The sequence below is a fragment of the Macaca fascicularis genome, chromosome 13 (assembly GCF_037993035.2).
Source record: "Macaca fascicularis isolate 582-1 chromosome 13, T2T-MFA8v1.1".
Classification (NCBI taxonomy): domain Eukaryota; kingdom Metazoa; phylum Chordata; class Mammalia; order Primates; family Cercopithecidae; genus Macaca; species Macaca fascicularis.
In genome coordinates this window covers 67,243,662-67,266,237 of record NC_088387.1, presented here as the reverse complement: position 1 = coordinate 67,266,237, position 22,576 = coordinate 67,243,662, and the positions used below count along the sequence as shown (strand labels likewise).

At 43.2% G+C, this 22,576-nt stretch overlaps 1 protein-coding gene across 12 annotated transcripts in view; it reads left to right on the top strand.

The window, feature by feature from the left end:
* The window catches only part of SPTBN1 (spectrin beta, non-erythrocytic 1), a 214,887-nt gene that overhangs the window by 127,064 nt on the left and 65,247 nt on the right, over positions 1–22,576 (top strand). For all 12 annotated transcript variants that reach the window (XR_012422380.1, XR_012422381.1, XM_065527088.1 and 9 more), the window contains one exon: positions 17,167–17,318. Coding sequence is in view for 10 of the 12 variants with exons in the window: in XM_065527088.1 (XP_065383160.1) it covers positions 17,167–17,318 (152 nt within the window). In the remaining 2 variants the exon portion in view is untranslated. The remainder of the gene's footprint in view (positions 1–17,166; positions 17,319–22,576) is intronic.

Below are 22,576 nucleotides of genomic sequence, written 5' to 3'. Positions count from 1 at the left end.
CAGGGTAGCTCTGGAAACCAAGGTAGAGAAAAAAATACATCTGGAAGTCTGGTTGTGTGTAACTTGAACTTGCTCAAAGCCTTGTTGACACTGATGCTTTTTAAAAACATGCAGTCGTAAATTATTTCATCACTTTGCTCAAATACATGATGGCAAAACAATCACAAAGCTAGTTTTCTTGACTCACTGCTTCCAGGGTCTAAGAAAGCATTTTATAGCCAAGCGTGGTGGCTCACACGTGTAATCCCAGCACTTTGGGAGGCCGAGGCGGGCGGATCACGAGGTCAGGAGATCAAGACCATCCTGGCCAGTACAGTGAAACCCGGTCTCTACTAAAAATGCAAAAAAAAAAAAAAAGCCGGGCGTGGTGGCGGGCGCCTGTAGTCCCGGCTACTCGGGAGGCTGAAGCAGGAGAATGGCGTGAACCCGGGAGGCAAAGCTTGGAGTGAGCCGAGATCACACCACTACACTCCAGCCTGGGCGACAGAGCGAGATTCCGTGTCAAAAAAAAAAAAAAAAAGCATTTTATTGGGGCGGGGGGTTGTGATGCCAGAGTGTAAAGGATGTTAACGGTGACACTTAAAAAGGAAAATGTTGATCTTGGTTCTGGTCTGGTGGTGCCTGAGAGCAGGGACTCCTTGAAGGTGCGCGATGAATTACACTCCTCCCAGGTGTCAGGCAGGGGAGAGAAGCACCCTCCATCTAGAGATAGGGAGGACTCTTTCTGATGAGGGCTTCTGCACTGAATTATGTTAAACTGCCGTTTCGGAATCGTCAGGAATTAAGGTTGCAGGATACCTTAAGGGATTTAATTCAGTGTGTTCCATTTAGGTTGGGGGGAAACTTACTCAGCATTCAGACTTGAACCCCATTTCATATCACTTGGGGCCAAAGGTCCTTGCTAATGTAGAACTCTCTGTAGAGTGGTGGGAGCTGTAGAGTCAAACTGCTGGGACTGTGCTTGCTTCGTGACTGTGGGCAAATCACTGAATTTTTCTAGGCTTGAGTTTGCTCTTACGCAAAATATGTCTTGTGGTAAGAGTGCCTACTTCACAGAGTAGTTGGGAGAATTGAGTTTTAATGAAGTGCTTAGAAGAGTACTTGGCCCTAGTAAACACTCAGTATAAACCCTGACTATAGGGGTGTACATGGAAGAAGGTAATTTAATTCCTCTGTCATCTAGGACCATGCTGGAGCCCTTCCCATTTGTGTAGCTGAATCACTGGTGGATCAACCCCCATTCGCCTCTGATCTTATTCCTGCAGCTGCTTGGTGATGTCCCCTGGACTCATTCGTCAGCTCTGAAGCTTTGACCCCTTGACTCACCTCTGGTCAGTTGGTCCCACAGTGCTTTGCTTGATCCTCTCTGTTGCCACCTGTTCCCATGCAGTATAATTACCTGTTAAAGAGGCTGTTGTCAGTAAACTGTAAACTCTTTCTGCATCTATCCTTATTTCTTACTGCTTAGTAGAACAATTTAAAACCTTTTTAAGAACGGATTTGCTTTTCTTGTAGATGAAACCTGAGGTGTGAACCCCAGTAAATAAAGGGTACGAGATGGGAGCTTTTCTGACCAAAGTGCAGGTGAGAAGATACTTGGAGGCTGACCCTGGGCTTTGCTCTTTCTGCATCCCTTGCTAGGAACATGATTTGGAAACTGCTACCCCGGCATCCTGTAGACTTCAGTGTTTCTTCAGTGAATGTCACTTTTTAAAAATTAATATCCTCAGTGTCTCCATCTATTACAAGGAAGTATTAATGTTTGTTTGCCATATTATGCTTATAAATGCTACATAAAGTTAACTACCGATTTAGTATTCCCCAGAAGAAAGACATGAAAATTCAGGGTGGCATTTTATTTTAGAGTATTCATTGAAGGCAGCAGTACACATAGGACCTTTTGTGATGCCCCAGAAGAGTATGTTTTCCTCCAGTGAGTGCTCTTTTTATTCCTACTCATCAGTCCCAGACCCATCGGGTGAACCTCTATTCTCTTATCAAACAAAAAATCATTTCACATTTTTCCCTTAAATGGAAATGCTCTTTAAATTTTTCAAAATTAGTATGTGCTCCTAAAAACACAAAAACAGAAAATCAGTAGCGTATTGATAGAAATACAGAAATGGAAATGCCTCCTGTCTTTGCTTCTACTCCCTTGAGAGAAGACAGTTAATAGTTTGGAAGATATCCTTGGATATCTTTTTACGCAGTTACTTATATTTAAACATATATTCATAGGATCATACTGAATATATACACTGTTCTATAAGGGACTCTTGTATTCAGTAATATTATATGGCCACTTTCCCAAGCCTGTATGCTGTAGGTTTCACTTACTCTTTTTAATGCATACATACTCTTCTTTTATAAGGATATCCCATATTTTAATTATTCAACCTACTAATGTATATTTAGTTTCTAGTCTTTTCTGTTTTGCTGTTGCTATTCTTTTTGACAATTTTTTTTTAAATCTGTAGTGCACATTCTGTACATCTTCGTCTTCTTGCCCAAGTATTTCTAGAAAACAGGTATCCATAGATGTAATTAGTAGATGGAGGAAATACATATTATAAATTTCAATATCGCTACCTACCTTCTCACCAACCACATGTGAGTGTCCTAGTTTCTCCACGCCTTCAGTAGGTGAAAGGATTTGTCTTTCAAATGTTGTATAAAATAGGGTTATAGTTTATTTTCACCTACTTCCACCTAGTCCTGAAAGTGGGGCCTCTGCTATCTGCCACCCCAGCAGAACATCTATACGTTTCCAGCCCTTCCACCCAGATTCAAGATTATTATCTTTATGGAGGCTGTTGAGAAGCAGCTAAGGTCATTATTAAACAATAAAACGCCCCTGAAAAACAAATCAGCTGGAGCAAGAAGCTTCCCAGGCTATGTCAAGGTAGCTGAACAAGAAGACTACTCCTGAGACAATATTGGCTTACTGTCTCCCTCCTTACAGCCAAACTGACAAAACTACAAACAGCCAGGTCCCCACACCTTTTGGAAGCACCTGACTTTTTGGAGTGGGAGATGAAGCCTTGCGTGTAGGGACAAGGGAGAGATGGGGTGGGAGGCTTGCACGTGGATGCATCCATGGATGTTATAAAGATCTGTATTCTGTTTTATGGGAAGAGGTTTGCATTTAAGTTTAGCAACACTCTGCAAGAGGTTTACTTTTCCAAAATAAATAGAACAACAGAAAAACAGATCTCCCATTTATGCCCTCTTGTTCAAAACTTTCCTTTTTCATTTGAAGAAAATTAAATTTAGACAGATGACCAGTTTTAAGCTTAGAAGATTCAGTATGACCCAGGCCATACATTGTCTTGTATAAAAGTGTGTTTAAAGCTTTGGTTAGTGTTCCTATAATGCAAAATAGGGTTTGATTTAAAGTAACAACACAGGAACACTCTTGTGTTCTATAAACTGTCAACTGTCCTACCCTCTTCTGATCAGTGTGAGGGATCTTGTGGTGCCACCCTGCCTGTTGGGTAGTTATCGTGGGATTGAATCTGAGGTCATTTTCTCCTCCAGTTTTTCTGTCCTCCTTTATTAAAACAAGGCAATGTACACTGGGTACTTATAGGATTTGTCTGCCAAAACTCTGTAATATTTGGCTTTGAAAGAAATCTTGTGTAACCACTATGTGTGAGGTTGAAGAAAGCCACAAAGGAAGTTAGCAGAAGTGTTTTTCAGTGTTTAACCCTGTGTGCAATAACTTTCTCTTTTACATGTTAAGATATCTTTAAAATAATTGAATGGTAACTGAGTATCAATTATCTAATGCTGTGAACTCTCATGGAGTCAGAAATTACTCCTTACATATTTAAGGAGAGAACTCTTAATGCTTTTAGGTGTCCTTCCCAGTGTCCTTATATTAGTTACTCAATAAGTGGTCGCTGTTGACTAACCCAAGATGAAAAAATGACAGGTGACCTTTATGGCTGAATGTTGGGTACTGGTGTTCTACCTGGAATAATTTTTCAGGCAGTGGAATAGTTGGCTGAGTTAAATATATAACCGTGGATTGGGTCAGCCTGTCATCTAGTAAATTACTTCCTGAATGAATAATACTCTGTGAGAAGTGAAATTTTGGGTTACACATTGGGATATCACTTAGAAAATAGTACTAAACTTTAAAATTTAGTTTCAGGATTTTCTAAATCAGGGAGCAGCTTGTCAGTATAAAATTATACATTTTGTTTTTTAATCTTGTCACGGTCGTTCGTTACTTCTGAAATCTAAGTGTGGTTTGGAGACGACTTTACCCCACTGCTCCCCAAACACACATTGGAAGTCCATGGCTTACTTGCGTAGACAACTGTGATTGTGGAGTTTGGCACTGGAATTGAGACAGTCGTATTTAATTTATCAATCTGTCATTTCAACTCTGAATGTTTCTACAGTGGATTATGGTCACTGGCCAAAAAGGGTTTAGGTGACTAATGTGTAATGTTCTTCAGAACAGAAGCCAATTTTTAAATCCTTTTGTGTTTATGTTCATTTATTTCTAAATATAATTTCTCTTCTCATTAAGTGGAGTCTTGTCCTAATTCTATAGTTTCAAGTGATAACTTGGCAATGCTGTGGCTTTCTTTATTCCAAAATGCTAATCCTTTGCAGATAAATTTATACATGCTGCATAGCCTTATTTGGAGGACTTCTGTATCTTAGCTTATCTTAGATGGGAGCTTCCATAATTAATTCATTCAGGGATTGATTATTTTAGTCAGTGCTATACTGTCCACGCACAGTAGACAGCTTTGTGTGGTGGCTTTAAGTCTTTGACTCCCTCTCTTTCTGGTCTGTATGTCTCTCTGGTTTAAAAGAAAAAATATCCCTCAGACCTTAGCTTTTTGGATTCAATGAATTACTGTTAACTTTGACATCCTCATTAAATAGGAGAGCTGTTGGAAACTGTCACGAGTGGCTGGAATTGGTACTGTTATCTTGTTGGCGACGTCAGCTTCTCTGGGCATCTGTGCAAAAACATTGAGGTAGAGCAGAATCCTCTTCTATCTTGAATGTCTGAAGATAATGTGACTTGTGTGTGTGTGAAAGAGTTCTGTTTTTCCCTCTTTGCCGTTTTTGTCCTTAAGAATTCTGGAAACCTGGAGTAGATTGAAAACCACAATAAGGAAGGGCCGGGGAGCACGTTATTTGATTTTTTAATAAACTGCCTCTGACTAGCTTACATACTCCATAGAACATTAGGGCTACTTTTTGTGTGTATTGCATGAAATAAGAAACATCGCAAATTTGAATTCCCTCTCAATACCTCTGCTTAATCCAAGGCTTCTACAACAAAAGCCTACCTTTAGCCCTTGAAAATGAAGTAGAGGATTTTATCTTTACTGGTGAATTTGTGTGCCACGTGGTAGACTGGTGTAGAATGTAATATTTACTGCTTCTTTAATATTGCTTAGGAAAAATATCACACAGACATCTCCCTCCTCCATATGTTGCAATTATACTACTTTCATAAAGTCTTGAGTGTGCCTGTTAACGGTTGTTGCCCTTTAAAACATTCTTTTCTACTCAGTCTGTATTCGTGTTAACGTTCTGCCATTCTGTGTTAAGTTCTGCCGTTCTGTGTTAAGTTTAATAATTAAGTGTATGGTATCAATTTAGTTCTAAGCTTTTCCTAACTTTTAAGGGCATTGCAAGTTACTCTCTGCCCACCTTGAATTGAAGTCCCCTTCCATGGAGAACTGGGGGAGAAGAGGTAATGGTGTATGAAGTGTCCATCAAAGTAAGAACTGAAGAGCCTTCACCTTCTGGGAAAGGCTGGGAAGTTGGAAGATCAGGCATCAAGCTGTTCCACCCTTCTCATCCTTTGAAGGTGAGGGTGCAGCCTTGACGTCTAGCCTGTGGTGATTACTGTAGTTTGTCCCTCCTGACAACTGGGGTGGCACACTGTGCATCTGATAAGTGAAGGTAGCCAGATAAATACCCGCTCCGCTGGGGAGTGGAGGGGGCCCCAAGTTCACCCTTTGACTGACCTGACATGTGGCAGAGCCTAGTAATATCACTTACCAGAAAATGCATGTGGTTACTGAGCATTAACCTGGCAACATATTCAGTAGCAAAATTTAAAATAGTACCCAGCATGGTGCCTTGCCTTGTTCATAGCAAGCACTTAGTACCTATTTGCTAAGCTGATTTTGATTTGAAGTGGAGTCTTAACAAATGGGAGGTGGGATCAACAGTGTTATTATATTGAAATGTTTTAAACCAGGACATGCCAAACTTTTTCTATAAAGGGCCAGATAACTGTTAGGCTTTGTGGGCCACATGGAGTCTCTATGGGATATTAGCAGCATCCTCCCCTTCCTCTTCCTCCTCCTTTTAACCACCCTCTTAAAATGTAAAACCTATGTAGCTCCCAGGCTACATAAGAAGAGGCTACTGGCTGAAGTTTGCTGACTCCTGTTTTAAATTAATCTTTTAACTCAATCTGAAGGAACTGACCAGATATGAATGGTTATGAGTTTTTTCTTCTTGTTTTGGGGAGGTAATGTCTTGTTTTCCTCAGGCAGTGTGGGATGGTGGTTGGAACTAAATAGATACCATCCCACACTCCCTGTGTGGGATGGAGTGCCTCAGGTGCTTTGGGATTCTTTAGGGTTCAGATAAATGTAGGCTCTAATTCTGGGTGTTACTTTGCCAGCAGCATACCTTCGGGGGGATCCCAAAACCAGTCTGTGCCTCAGCCACCTCAGTTAGTTAGAAATAACAGGCTGTAATGAAGGAGGGAAAGTGAGTGAAGGTCCTAACACAGCATCACCAGTGCACACCTGGGCTTACTTCAGCCTTTGCCCTAACTGATCAGTCTTCCTGGCTGCAGTTCCCATCCTGTAGAGATGGAGGGTAGCAGGTTAACAGGCTCAGGATACAACTTGCTGTATGTGAAAGCGGTTTGGAAGTTTGCTACCCATTTTTAGTCAAATACGGTGAACAGTTACTGAGTATTTTATCACAAGGTCCTAATTCTGTTTTTTTACATTTGCTTTTTCCTCCTGGTTTTGGCACCTTACACTATTGGTTTTTTGGTTTTATTTTTTAAGAATTATTTTTAATTTTTGTGAATACATAGGTGTATTTTAAAAATTATTTTTTAAATTTTTATGGGGTATGTAATGTTTTAATATAGGTACGCAATGCTTAATAATCATATCATGAAGAATGGGATATCCATCCCCTTAAGCATTTATCTTTTGTGTTACAAACAAGCCAGTTGTACTCTTAGTTATCTTTAAATCTACGGTTAACTTACTATTGATTAATTCACACTGGTTCCCACCTTAGCTCTCATCTTAGAAGAGGTGGTTGTATTGCTTTGCCTCTTATTTTGAGAGAAAGCCCCCACCATAACCTCAGCTCCCTCCAGAGTCTTGGCTTCTTATGGATTGTGACTTTATGCAGCTCACCTTGACGGAGGACTGTGACAGAGGCAGGACCCTGGGGACAGAGCCTCATTTCTCAGTTATTGTGGGTCTCCTCTCAGAGGTTGTCCTTGCGGTGCCTTGGTCTCCACGTTGGCAAACCGGGGTTGTGCCACTCAGAAGAAAGACCCTCTGGAAGCTGCAGGAGAGGCTGCCCAGCGGATGCAACCTGTAGGTGCCAGGTCATAGAGAGCTCACGGTGAGTTTTGTAGTCTGCCCATCAAACTGTACGCACTAGCAGACAATTGCATATTTGCTTCACATGCATTTAGAGCAGAAATTTACATGTGTTTTGTCCATGAAGTAAGTTAAACAGTTAAGGAAACTATTTTAACTCAAGTTCTATTTTTATACAAATCAGCAAACGTGAATTTAAGGCCTTCAGACTAGTCCGTCACAGGGAGGACTTCAGTCAAAAGATTAGTTTCCTTCCTCTTGCTGCCTCAAGATAACAGTTGGATTCTCTGTTATCAATACAGCCAGCTGCCTGTTTCCGGCTTCCTGCTCTGTGTATTTTGCATGTTACTCATGGGAAATGATTTATTTATTTTTTCAAGCTAAGGCACATAGGGGGACTCCACCCTACTACTATTCTTTTGTTTTGAGTTAGGATCCTTTTTTATTCTTTAAAACAATTCAAGAATTGAATTTTAATAGATAAATTGTTATAGTTGGTATAAATTAAGTATTGTGACAATTGGCCTGTTTGGGTCATGTTTAAATAATGTTGTAATATGTTACAATAATGTCCTAATCACACTCTTGTGTATTTTGCAACTTCACTTTACCGCACAGGTATGTGGTGGCAATTGCCCAAAGGTAAAACAAGCAAACAAAAAATGAAATTTGTCAACATTTTCGGTTGGCTCTGGACCCATTTTAGTCTGAATGACAGCACTACAAAATTGCATTTTTATCCATATTTCAGACATTGAAGAAAAATTGCAAGAAACAATTCAGCTGTCAAATATTTTTAGTGCTCTACAGTGACAACATCTAACTGCCTAGGGCCTGTCTTTGTGATTTGAAATTTCCCTCCTCCTCAACAATTTCAGTGAAACCACCACCACTACCACCAAGGTTTATTGAGAAACTAGTCATTGGGCACTGGAGGTTTGCTGATTCATTCAACAAATGTTTATTGTACACCTACTTTATGTCAGGTATATGCTAAAGTTCTAAACAGGAATAGGATCGGGCCTTTGCCTCTGACCCAACTGCAGGTTAATTGAAGAGACAGGACACAGGATGTATAATAAAAAGATAAGAGACCACATTGGTAGAACTAATCTTGGCTTAAGGATTAAAGGAAGGGTAATAGAAAACTGCCTTCCAGGTTAGAAGAATGATATAAGCAAAGACGGGGAAAAGCAGCCTGCAAAGTGAGAGTTCAGAGCCTGAGAGTAAGACCTGTTAGGTTGGAACAAAAGACAGTGTGTCAGGGAAGTTCCCAGATGAAGCTGATGTCTTAGGAGAGCCCGTTTGGGAGTTTAAATGCCAGACTCAGAGATTTGGACTAGAGATTTGGACTGTCTTCTGGATAGCTGGGGTCCATTGAAGGTTTTGGTGCAGTGCTGCAACTTTGAAAAACCACTATTTGAGGAACATGACTGTGGTAGTGATGTTTAAGGTGGATTAGAATTGGAAGAGAGGCACAAGGCAGGGGAGTTCAGGTGGGGTCTGAAACCACCCAAATTGTGGTGAGCTTTGTTCAAAACACACAAAAATACATTGCCAAAATTATTCTCTTAGCAACTGATATTGTACTTCTTTGTAATGTCTCTTTGTTATTTTTTAACTTTTTGTTTTGTATCCCCAGCTAGATTTCTAGTTCATTGAGGGTAAGAGACTTTATCTTAGACCCAGAGTTCTAGGTACAGTATGCGCTTTGTAATATTGAAGCTCACGAATACCCTCAATTTCAGATTAGTCAGCTAACACAGTATTACTGATTTAAATAGTGGGGATATGTTCATGGGAGGATTGCTTCCTCTCCTTTGGATTTCTTCTTAGCTTCCATCCCTGTAATTCCTTTCTCTCTTACTTTGAACCCAGATCTACACCTAACTTAACTATATGTCTGTGCAAAGCAAAAACTACACGATTGCCGTCTTTTACTTAGGGGGTAGGCCATTATCTTAGCACAACCGAAAAGCCTGATAGAAAATATTATTGGGTTATACCTGCAGGTTCAGACTACTTGAAAAGTAAAAGGAAGATTCCATCTGTTAAGCCAGGTATAAATTCAGTCTTTAGGGGAACAATGAATAGGGTCTTTTGACAGTTCCTGATTCTATATTAACCTTTTTTTCTGTCCAGGGATGTTCCATGCCTTCAGGCTTTCCTTCATTCCTGGCTCCCATCCCTTTCCATAACCAGAACTGTGGCATATGGTGAATATAGTTGTGTTTGGCACTCTGTGCTGAGGGTATTGCAGAAAGATGCCGTACAATCATTTCCATCATGCAATGCCCTTCTGCTCATCAAAGCTATTTCTGTATCCTGTAACTTGACTCACGCTAACACAGTGTTCATTTTTTTGGTTATAGCAAATTCTCCAGAGTAAATAAATATGGGGCTGGGTGCAATGGCCCACACCTGTAATTCCATTACTTTGGGAGGCCAAGGTGGGAGGATCACTTGAGACCAGGAGTTTGAGATCAGCCTGGGCAATATAATATAATGAGACCCTATTTCTACCAAAAAAAAGAAAAGAGAAGAAAAAGTTAGCCAGGTGTGATGGTGCATGCCTGTCTGTAATCCTAGTTACTCTGGAGGTTGAGGTGGGAAGATTGCTTCAGCCTAGGAGTCCAAAGTCACAGTGAGCTGTGATCACACCCCTATACTCTAGCTGGGGTGACAGACTCCTTCTCTAATAAGTTCATTGGTTAATTAATTTAAAAATATAAATTAAAAAATTACATGGAAGCATTACAGCCTTTCAATATTTATCACAGTCATTCCCTAAGAAGAAAAGAAGTAGGTGTTATGCTTCTAGAAGAGGATGGTGATGGAGAGGATATTCACAGCCCTTTGTTTTAACCATTAAGCAAATGTGTTTCTCAGTACCTTTTTTTTCTTTTTCCTTTTCTTTTCTTTTTTTTTTTTTTTTTTTTTTCCTGAGACGGAGTTTTGCTCCTGTCACCCAGGCTGGAGTGCAATGACGCCATCTGGGCCCACTGCAACCTCCACCTCCCGGGTTCAAGTGATTCTCCTGCCTCAGCCTCCCGAGTAGCTGGGATTACAGGCATGCGCCACCATGCCCAGCTAATTTTGTATTTTTAGTAGAGGTGGGGTTTCACCATGTTAGGCTGGTCTCGAACTCCTCCTGACCTCAGGTTTTCCACCTGCTTCAGCCTCCCAAAGTGCTGGGATTACATGCATGAACCACTGCGCCCGTCTACCTCATCCTTTTTTTCTAATACATCTGAGAATTTCAAGTTGCTTGTCAGAAACCAAACAACAAAAGAGAGTGATTCTCAGCACATGACAGGAGAAGGTGTAGCTATGCATTTTAATCCCTCTTGCCTGACTGGAGTGGGAGAGACAGAGCCAAGGACCTCACCACTACTGGCTGGTGACACTTAGCAGCGCTTAACCCCACTGAGCCTTGGGCTTTGCTGGAGATAACTAGCGCCCCACCTACCTGATAGTTTGCTGTGAAGATGTAGTGAGCTTTGAGAAAGTATGAAGTGCTATTCAGATGCATGGCAATGTTATTGCAGACACCATCTTACAAAATTCTGTCTGTAGGAAGGAGCACTATACTAGGATTTCCCTTATAATTTACTCCTTCTGGGAATCAGAATCTGATGTAAATGTTGCCACTCACTTGAGGGTGGGTTTCTTGACTCAGTAGTTCTCATTGACAGTAGTTGGCTAATTTATTTATCTCTGAGCCTGTGGAACTACAGGCTGAGCTGGTTGGGTCTTTACACTCAGAACCACTTCAGGTTCCTAGGTTCTCGGGGCTCCAAGGACATTTTGGTAGAATTTGTGGTCCTGAGAAGCTTATTTTGAGACCATTGTTAGGAGCCCTTCTTTCTGTCTCCCACCCCTGTCATGTCACAGAGACGGCCTCACCACGCTTCTCCCATGGAGGGCTGCTGGTTCTTTTTGTCCTTTTTTCACTTAGTTTTCCGCTTTCCTCCCTGGACTGCCAGAGCTGCAGCTGCCTTGAGTCCTGGGTTGTGTTGGTAAGTAAGTGATGTCCAGGCTGCTTAGAGGTGGGGTCCTCAGGCGTGATCTTGGATCCCACTTGTACCACATTGGACAGCATCGCAAAGAGAGGATGGTGGGAAGTGTTTGAACCTGAAGGCCTTTATGTGGAGAAGTAAGACCTATTCTGCATACTCTGAAGGTAGTACAAGCCTTACTGGGCCATAGAGACAGGCCTAGTCTTGATGAAGACACCATCCCAACAGATGGAGAGTTACCCAGTAATGCAGCAGACCCTTTACAAAATAAAGACTTTCCTTAGGATGGTGAGATGATGGGTGATTCTAAGTCTTGTATCACGGAAACACTTTTTTTGGTTTTGTTTTTTGTTTTTTGTTTTGTTTTGTTTTTTGAGACAGAATCTCACTCTGTCGCCCAGGCTGGAATGTGGTGGCGTGAACTCAGCTCACTGCAACCTCCACCTCCCAGGTTCAAGCAGTTCTCCTGCCTCAGCCTCCTGAGTAGCTGGGATTACAGGCGCGCACCACCACGCCCAGCTAATTTTTGTATTTTTAGTAGAGACGGGGTTTCACCATGTTGTTCAGGCTGATCTCGAACTCCTGACCTCATGATCCTCCCGCCGGCGTCCCAAAGTTCTGGGATTATAGGCGTAAGTCGCTGCATCTGGTGGAAACACTTTTTTAAATGTTGTGAATGAGACATTATTGCATAGTGAGTGAGGACCCAGGCTCTGGAGCCAGCCTGCCTGGAGAGTTGTTAGCTCCTAACAACTCTCATGGGCAGTTGTGGGGATTATAAGTGCAGTTAGCCCTCCGTATCTGCAGATTCCTCATTTGTGGATTCAGCTGACAACAGATCGAAAATATTTGGAAAAAAATTAACAATACAATAGAACGTAATACAAATAAGATGCAATATGACAACTTACACAGTACTTACATTGTATTTGTTATAAATAATCTAGAGATGATCTAAAGTATACAGGAAGATGTATGTTGGTTATAGGCAAATACTATACCATATTATATAAGGGACTTGAGCATAAGAGGTTTGGTTTCTGAGGGAGGTCCTGGAACAAATTCCCTGTAGCTACTGGGATTAGATACTGAAGGACGACTGTGCCTGGGACATAGTAAGTGCTCAGTGAATGCTATAATTATATTTTAATAAAAAAGAAAAAACAAGTCATTTTCTTTCCATACAACTATTAAACAACCTTCTGCCACACATATAATTTCCTCATGTTCTAGACTTTTTAAATAGCTGGCCCAGGTGTTGAAGAAGGGATTTTTTGAAAGAAAAGTAATTTAGGTAAGTTCTAAAGCTTGTTCAGTCCTGAGATTTTACGATTGCATGACCCTCTGGTAAGTTTCTTGTTTTGAGACAGAGTTTTGCTTTTGTTGCCTAGGCTGGAGTGCAATGTCACAATCTTGGCTCACTGCAACGTTTTTCTCCTGGGTTCAAGCGATTCTCCTGCCTCAGCCTCACAAATAGCTGGGATTACAGGCCCACCTGGCTTAATTTTGTATTTTTAGTAGAGATGGGGTTTCACCATGTTGGTCAGGCTGGTCTCAAACTCCTGACCTCAGGAGATCCACCTCTCACCCTCCCAAAGTGCTGGGATTACAGGCGTGAGCCACTGCACCTGGCCAGTTTCTTAAATGATTTGAATTAATGAGACTATTTCTTTGCTAGAGAAAAAGAGAAGGAACTAATTTAGAGCAGTTACAACACTCTGGACACTTTGGCATGCACTTTATCTCCCCTTGTTTGGTGCTGGGCAGTCTTTAGATGAGTCCTTATAATATGTAAGTTTAGTAAACTGCGGGAGGGTAGAGGGGGCAAATACAGCTGAGAGATACCCCCAGAGGGCAAGGGCACAGAAGTGCTTGTTCCTTGGAGGCACCACTTACCAAATTTGGGGCAGGGCTGGCTGGGAACCTACTCAAAGGTTTACCTGCATCACCTTCTTGGAGAGGACTTGATAACAGCAATACAAGGCCCAGAAATGGTAAAAGGAGAATGGAAATGGTGTGAGGCACAGAAGTGCCCACCTCGCATCGCCCAAACCCAGCCCGCCACGGCTCCCTGCTGCTGGTGCTGCTGCTCCTCTGCCCTGCAAAGGGCGTGCCCTTGGTGGCATGAGTGGGCCTGAAGGCAGGGCATTTCTGCTGCTTTCGAGCTGACCTGCAGATCATCAAAGAGAATGATGAAAGAATAGCAACCCAACTTGGTGGGGGCGCTCTCTGGGGAGTGTATTCCAAGATTTCTCAACCTTGCACTGCTGATATTTTGGGCCGGATAATTCTTTGTTGTGGGAGCCATCCTGTGTACTCTAGGATGTTTAGCAGCATCCTCAGTTTCTACCCTCTAAATGCCAGTAGCATCTACCCCTGAATCGTGACCATCAACAATGTATGCAGACATTGCCAAATTGCTAAATGTGCCGAGGAATCAAAATTGCCCCTACTGGAGAACGTTGGGTCTAAATAACCAAACCAGTATGGAGCTTGTAAGTGCTTCTTGTATCACCACGGTTGCTTCATGCTCATAGGGCTGGAAGTCGGCTCACTGCCCTCTGCTGCCCCAACACCTCCTCACGCGGCTAACCCCAGTCACAGCAGCTTGAGCTTGGAAGCACTCCTGGATTGCCTTTCATCATCCGTGCCAAGGGCCTCGTGCTCCTCCTCAGACGTCTGGCCCATCTCCCCCAGTCTTCCTGGGTGGGGAGTGCGGGGGTGATGTCATTGTGCCTTCCCAGGAAGGCTAGAACAAAGGAGGGAGTCCCCAAGGACACGCAGCCTCATCCTCTACTGAGCCACCGAGTAGATTTCTTTTCCCCTCTGTCTCCCTCCTTCTGGCTTCAGAAGTATTTGCTGTTCACCAAGCGCTCCATTGTAAGAGGACACGCTCGTTGGCTGGGGCTTTGTGTGTCTCTGTTGAGTCCGTTTCCTGTTCCTCTTGTGTTATGAGGGTGTTGATTCTGGTCTGGTCCCTGGATGGAATCTTCTATGTCTTTTCTAGTGTGAGGGTGTGAACCTGAGGAACTTAGACCCTGCGTGATTTTTCCAGCACTCTTGCACTTCCCGGGGCCTGCTCCTGACTCTGAGGAGAGTTAGAAGGGAGGGGAACAGGAAGAGAGGGCAGGAACGCAACAGCTTATTTTTTTATTTTTGACATCTCTTCCCCCTCTTCTTTACTCACATCTACCTTGAGTTTCTAAGAACCGTGGTAGCCTGGGGAGCCCTCCCAGCACAGATCTCAGTCTGTTTCAGCTCTGTTCTCTGCACCCACCCGTGACCCCTCCATTTGCTTCTCTGTGGGAAGGAGGATTGGAATTGGGCTGTAACTCTTTAGGAGAGGGTACTAAGGAAGTCTACTGACTGTTGTTTCTGGCAAATCCTCAGAGTTTCCTTGTAAAGGAAGCTGTTAATTTAAAACCTGAAAGAAGTTGGGGTGCTCCTTTAGTGAGTGATTCACCCAAAAGAGTGACAATTGGCTGAGGAACACATTTTGTGCTCGTTTATTTAGAAATACTTTAATCCAAGCAGGTTTTCATTTTGATCTTGCTCCCTTGCTTCATTAAAGACATTTTCTGACTCCAGTATAACGCATAAAGGATTTTATAATTCACAAAAAAATTTGTTAACCCTAAATACATATAAACTAGGAGTTAACTTGCCTCCTCCATAAGAGGCCATCTGTGAAATGCACCATATGTATTCTGCTCTAGACCTGCTCTTTCAGAACGGCCAAGCTTAGCCCCAGAATTACAGCTCCTGAGTCACTATAGTAAAGTTGCCATCCATCACAATGATTGCATGATCAATAATGCATGTGGTCTTTTCTGTAGGACCTGTCATGATGTTATTGGTGCAGCTTCTTCTCCACTGCAGCCTGCCCCTCACTGTGTTTTTCTCCTTCCCCTAATCCTGTCCTTTTTGATCCTGTGTTTCTGGTTGGCCTTTGTCTCTGGGGAAGGGCCCTCTTTCTGTCTGGATGGGTAGTTCCTTTTTGGGAAAGGCAGGACCTCAAGGAGCCGCTGACTGTAGCAGGTGGCCGGGGATCTTGGCAGGTGCCCCAGTTGACTCTCCTGCCAGGTCGGCAGCTGTAAAACCTCAACCAATGTCATCTGTGCCTCATTCCCTCCCTGTGGTGGGTGGTGGAGTCAGTTCAGCAAAGCCTTCAGACAGACCTTCCTGAAGGGCTGTTTGCTCTCCTTCTGGCCAACCTGAGAACCCAGTACTCTCAGGCTACTGGGCACATGCCTTATTAGCAAGGGTGGCTTTTTAGTTGTTACCCCCGCCCAGTGGTTTTGAAATACATGCCAAATTGTTGAGCTATCTGCTTTTTTTGTAGATTCATGCATAATCATTTTTGTGGTTTGGGTTTGCACTAGGAGTAGGTTTTAGATTCTTGGCATAAATTCATACTGGTGGAACTAGATATAGGGTATGTAACATAGAGAACAGAGTCAGGAGTATGAGTGGCTGGGTCCGGGGCATATTCTGTGGATGTCTGTTGAAGGTCTTCAGCGCCCTATGTTTCGAACATTCTGCAGAGGCAAGAAGTTTGAAAGCCTGTTTATATGGTATGTGAAGGCCAGTTCTGGGCAAAAATGTCTAGAGTTTTGTACTTTAAATTGGACATAATTTGATCACTGAGCCTTGAAAAACGTGTAACACTCTTTCCTGGATGACTTGAATGTACAACAATCACACTTTAGACCATAAATCAACAGTTGCCTTTTCAGCAAAGGATCACAGTATGGAGATTATAGTTTTCTTCTCCTTTTATAGAAGAGAACATTGAATCCTCTGTTGAATCACATTTTTGTTGAAACCCTGGGCCCAGACCCTGCTTTCCTGTTGCCTGCAATGTCTTTGCACTTTACCATGTTGCCTGCCATTTTCTTTGTTGTTTATGGTGTGTGTGACTGAGCAGGTGAAGGGGGTCATTGCAAATCAAGGTCATGAGTGAATTTACCTTGTCCAGTGTTGCCCAATCCTTTGTAGATGAGGGAAGCAGTTTTCTGCTGTCTCTTGAGATTTCCTACCCTACACTCTTTCATATACCCAACTTTTGGAGGAATAATAGCTGTAACATGTACGTTGGAAATTTTACCAGTCAAGTATTATGGTATAGGGCAAGACTGCAAAGGACCTTGTTGTCATCTGCATCCTGCTGCCTCTTCAGCAGGGATGGGAGAAAAGAAAGAGGAGCAAAGGATATTCTGCTGGCAATGGGCCTGGGCGCTCACATGTTTAAGGACTGGACAGTTCCTACGCAGATGCTCCTTGACTTATGAGATTATATTCCAGTAAACACATCGTAAAGTCAAAAAATTTGTAAGTTGAACCATCAATAATCAGTGTTCTTTCTCAAAGATATGACCGCAGTTAAGGGGTGCTAAGTAGAGGTGTCCTTGGAGTTCAGTTTTGCTGACCTTCCTCTGGCTGGGGTCTTGTGGCCCTGCTAGCATATGCCTGCTCCTGCCAATGTGTGGTCAATGGTAAAACAAGTTCTGCTTTGCTTGCAGATGAGCGTGAAGCTGTACAGAAGAAGACCTTCACCAAGTGGGTCAATTCCCACCTTGCCCGAGTGTCCTGCCGGATCACAGACCTGTACACTGACCTTCGAGATGGACGGATGCTCATCAAGCTGCTGGAGGTCCTCTCTGGAGAGAGGCTGGTGAGTGGGGATCTTAGGAAGCGCCATGCATTGTAGGTGGGAAAACATTTTTGAAATTTCAAATGTGGACTTGTCTCCTGTTGCATTCTGCAGTTGATGATTGATAGTTTTGAGGAGAATCTTGAGAAGTGAGTTGAGCGCTTCACGGAAAGCCTCAGTGTCACATTCCAAGCCTGGGTGATGTTCTTGAGCTGTTATAAAGCTGCTTCGTTCTGGTAATTTGCAAGATTGCCACCTTTGGTCAGAAAGAACTTGGCTGGGGTCCCTGTTAAACAGGGCATGGTGCTGGAATTTGAAGGGCCAGGCTTGGGCACTGGTTTCTAGACGAACCCGTGTCCCACATGAGATGATGGAATGTTTTCCAAATTTGCGTCTTTCTGGTTGTCTAGAAAATCTGAGCTGCCATCTTAAGGTGGCAAGCATTGAATTCAGTGGTCACTGACGTTTTCTTCCTTGCATACTTTTTATTTTAGGGGTGGAGGGAGAGGCTGGTGTTTTGTCATCTCCTTGGGAACAGAGCTTCTGATGAATTCACCCTGCCTTTTCAGGCAGGAAAGTTGTCAGCCTGCAGTGAAAATTGTATCCCCAATCTGTTTCCCAGAGCTGCTGTGGCCCTCTTTAATGTGACTCTTGTTTATGCACCTTAAACTAAAGCTTAAAGCAGTCACTGTGACTGATCCAACAGGTTTTGTCTCGCCTTGGTTTGAAAATGGTTGCTGTATCCTCCCAGAGCACATGTAGTGAGTGCCATAGGTAGAGGTGGGTCTGAGCCAGAAGCCAACGCCCAGGGATGGAGACCACAGCTGCACTGACATCACCAGGAAAATATGATGCTGGCGGTTGGCAGGGTTGCCAGAAAGCCTTATTTTTAACTTGATCTCCACCCTGTAGCTTGCCAGCTGCAGTGGGCCTGTGTGCAGACCAGCCCCACACCTCTTACCGCAGGCAAGGGTCTAAGGTTGTACCTTGTCCTATTTGTTATCAGCCCACAGACAGACTGCCTCTTTGAGTCTGGGTAAAAATGGAGCCAGAAGAGTATTCTCTTCCCTGCCCTCCTGTTCAAGAACAGGGATCTCCAGAAGATAGTGAAGCCCTGTCTTCTCTGTAGTGAGTTTCATCCATGCCCTTTGTTCCTGAGCCTGTACGTCTAGTGGCCTCATTTTCTGTGAGGGTTTGTGGGTCACACTAGACAAATAAAGGAGGCCCCTGCTCAGAACCATGACAGCTATAAGAAGGCAGTTGGTTTGTGGTGTGGGGGTGAGGGAGTGGGCCCACACGGGGAGTTTGAGTAGGCCATTTATTGCATTTTGATTTGTTTTTCCAACGTGAATCTTGTTTGAGAGCCTAGACTAGAATCATTGTGATATGCAGCTTTAAATATAATTTTTATAACCAGACTTCCTTTGTCTGCCTCTCAACGTTTTTTTGTTTCTTAGTATTTAACCTGGTATGATTATTTATTGATTTTTTTTTTTTTTTTTTTTTTTTTTTTTGTGGAGTGGGAAAATGGTGTTTTGAAAGTAGCTAAAAAAAATCATTAAAGGTCACATGGATAGGAATTAGTCTGAACATTTATTTTTGTTACAATAGGGTCCAATCTTCTAGGCTGTAGGGAGTAAATTGTTTGCCTTTAAAGACCCATAATAATTTTATACCAAGAAGATTGTGTCCTTGATAATGTCTCCATAATAAATGGGATCAGGCCCGTTGCTATTTTGAACAGGGCAAGAAAAGTATAAGTAGGGAGAAAAACCAGTAAAGCGTAATTCTTAGATGTGTATGAGTATCTCCCACTCCTCTCCTTATTTGCTAGCAGTAAGTTTTTTTGTGAACCCAGATACCTAGGAGAGTAAGGATAGAGAAGATGGTACAGTGGCTACCATCTCCAAGCTCTTAAGCTGTCTGTGTCAGTGGTTTTACAGAACTTGGTAAGGCCCCAAGTGCCTTCATTTGTATTACCCATTCTTCACAGTCATCCTGGGTTATATAGGTTGGCCAGTCTAATTTTCTTATTCCAAAAATAAAGATACCACAGATAGAGTGCTCTAAAGCTCTTGTTCATCTGGACTGGAGATTTTAAGTCCCTTTGGCCTCATAGTCTGTTTGGTTCATGGAACTTCCTGGAAAGGAAACACACCACACACTGCCTTTGGCTGTGGAGGTTGCCAAGGCCTCAAGTTAAAGATCCTCCCTGCAGGAGACCTCCATGAGAGCTTGCCCCAAAGGCTCCTTGCATATTCAGATTCCAGAACTAATGAGGTGGTTAGAGCTTCCAGGCCTGGGTAAATGAATGTCCCCAGCTAAGTGTGTCATCAGATAACATTAGCTGAGCTTTCTGCACCAGTGGTCCAAAACCCTGGGTAACATAAACATTTGCACTCTATCTGGAGCCCAGTCTTTGTCAACCAGCATTTTAGCCCCAGCACTTAACCGCCAGCTTGGCAGTAGCTAGCAGATAAATGTTTGAGGGACTAGGTGATTCAATTTACTTTATTAATAGATTCTTAGAGCCAGTTCCTTTACAGAGGAGGAAATGTGTGTTTGTGTGCATGTGTGTTTTCTGATTAAAGTTCAAAGAAACATTAGTTTAGTGACCCAGACAATGCCACCCTCACCCCACCCTGGATTTTGGCTCAATAATATTTGAGTTAAATATGAGCAAGTTTTATGTAGGCATTTGGGTTGTTAAGGAACTTGATTTTGAACTACTCAGCAACATCAGAAGGCAGAGATCTCGGGTCCTGGCCTGGTTATGATCTGTGTCCAGAAGTGTCTGCTCCCTCTCAGCCTCAGGTGTATCAGCTCATAGAGCAGTGAGAAGACTGAGGGCTGGGCCAGGAAGCTTCTGCTAGTCAGGATTAGATTGATTAGAAAGAAAACTATTCTTTTCTCATTTCTTATTCTGAAATCACTATGGTCTATAAGTCTCCATAAAGGTCTCACTTGAAAAATCCCTTAAAAATACAGACCCACCCTTTACTTTAGCATCGGATTGGCAGATAAAAGTGTGAGCACAGAATCTGTGCTGGCCACTTAGTAATTAGACCTAGATCTCAGGGCCAGACTAGGATGAGACTTGAGGGGTGAAGGTTTGCCCTGCAGCAGCGTGGACATGAGAGAGAGGAGCCCCTGGCATATCAGGCCTGCACTTTGGTGGTAATGTTCTGCCCACAGCTCATAACCCATTTGAGACGCTCACCATTGCCTGCCACCTCCCTTCATGGGCATCTGCAGTGAAGAATGGTTCTCACCACAGTGGCCAGTGTTCTGCCTTGCTCCTGGCCAGACTAAGCACTCGCCTCTGACTGAAATAAAGTGAGGTTTTCCAAACACCTCTGCCCTCCCCCAAACCCCACCAAGTCAGTTATCACTGGTTTTTGCTTGCCTGTTGTTTCCTGACGTTCTATATTCTGTCTTCTTACATCAGTCAGTCTCTGAGAAAGCAACAGAAAAGTGTGTGTGCGCGTGTGTGTGTGCGCGCACGCGCGCGTGTGTGTGTGTGTGTTGCCACCATTAATTTCAAAACAGCCTGAGCTAGGTGGAGAAGATAGATTTAACATGAGATTTGTTAAGCCTTAAATCCCACATTGAGCTGCTCTGAGTTTTTTCATAAAGCCTTTGTTAAGAGAACCATACTGGTACATATTGTTTATTGAAACAGTGTTTGTGGACTGGCCATGGAACCTAGCTGGGTTTTTTAAAAACATCATTTATATGGGAGAATTTACTTTTGTTTTAAACAACCAGACACAGAACTCCTCCATTAAATGTGGGTCTAATCCCACAAACTTGAAAAGTGAACTAAGAGTCCTAAGTGCCACATGATAAAGTGCCAGATGAATGGCCCCAGAGCCCTAGAGTTCAGAAGGGGAAATAAGCCCTCTGGACGGGATGTCAGGAAACCTTAGTAGGTGGGTAGGATGTGGGTAGGGTTCCAGCTGGGTCCAGGAGAAGAGAAGAGTTTCACAGGTGGGGCAGCCAGAGTGTGAAAGCTCATAGTTTGTACTAAGTGAAGAGAGCATTTGGAGGTAGCAAGCAGCAGGCACTGGTGTAGGGCAAGTTTCCCAGCTAAACTGGAGGGGTTTTTTGGAAAGGAATGGTAATGGTAACTTCCCTATCACTTGTGTTTACAGAGTACTCTCCTACTCTTTTCTCATTCAGTTCTTACAGTCTAATGAAGTGGGCAACTGTTACCTCTGGTTTACAGAAAACGGTTACCAGTGACTTGCCAAGGCCAGTGCTGCTAGTAGGCGATACGGTGTGGACTACAGCCCACCCTACTGACTCTTGAGCACCTCCTTTCCCTCGGAGCCCTTAGGATTGGGTCCCAGCAGGGAACAAGACAGGCAGGAAGTCATGGGACACAGTGTGGTGTTCCCTGATTAATCCTAATTGGGCCAAAATAACTAATACTCCTCTGAAAGCTCAAAGTTTCATGTGTTGGGAGGAGTTTGAGGACTAATGTGAAGTGAGTTTGGCTTTGTAGCATATTAGAAGAAATTTTGGAATTAGTGCTTCCCATCTTACCCTGTGTATTCAGTAGAGGCCCTTGTTTATGAATGTGTATAGCAAAAATCTATGTTCAATTAAAAGACAAAAACATAAGCAAGTGCCTGTCACACTGATTTGCTGAGATCAGTGTCTTTTCTCTATTTCCTCTTCACCTGAACAAGAAATCAGCAGGTACTATAGACTTCAGCTTTGGTGCTAGTGAGTCCTCTACCCTGCAACACCCTGTAGATTGTTATTATACAGCTGTGAGTGACTTTAGTGACCACCAAGTTAAATCCCCTCACTTGGTAGATACAGTAAGTCAGGGAAAAGAAGTGACCAGCGAGGCCACCCAGCTGGGTTGTGGCAGATCTAGGCCTCACTGGCCTCTCTCAGTGCCCGGGGCTGTACTCTGTCCAGCACCATAACCCTTGGTGAGTTGTCACTCCAGGTAGCTGCAGGGTTGCTTTGGACACTTACAGAGAAAGAAGGGGTGGGGGGTACAGGCTGGAACAGGGCATCACAGCACCCCAGAGATCTCCCAAAACACCCTGCCAGAAACCTTCCCTTGTATCTTCCTTTCCTATTAAAAAAAGAGGACAGATCAGCTCTGTGAAGCTTTTTTTTTTCTTTCTTTCTTTTCCTCCCCATCTCTGGACTGACAAAACCTTTGCCATTGTGATTACTCCATAGTTCTGCAAATCCTGATGCCTTACAGAGTGTGAATTACCCAAACTCAAGGCTAGGCGGACAGGTGGGGCAGAGTC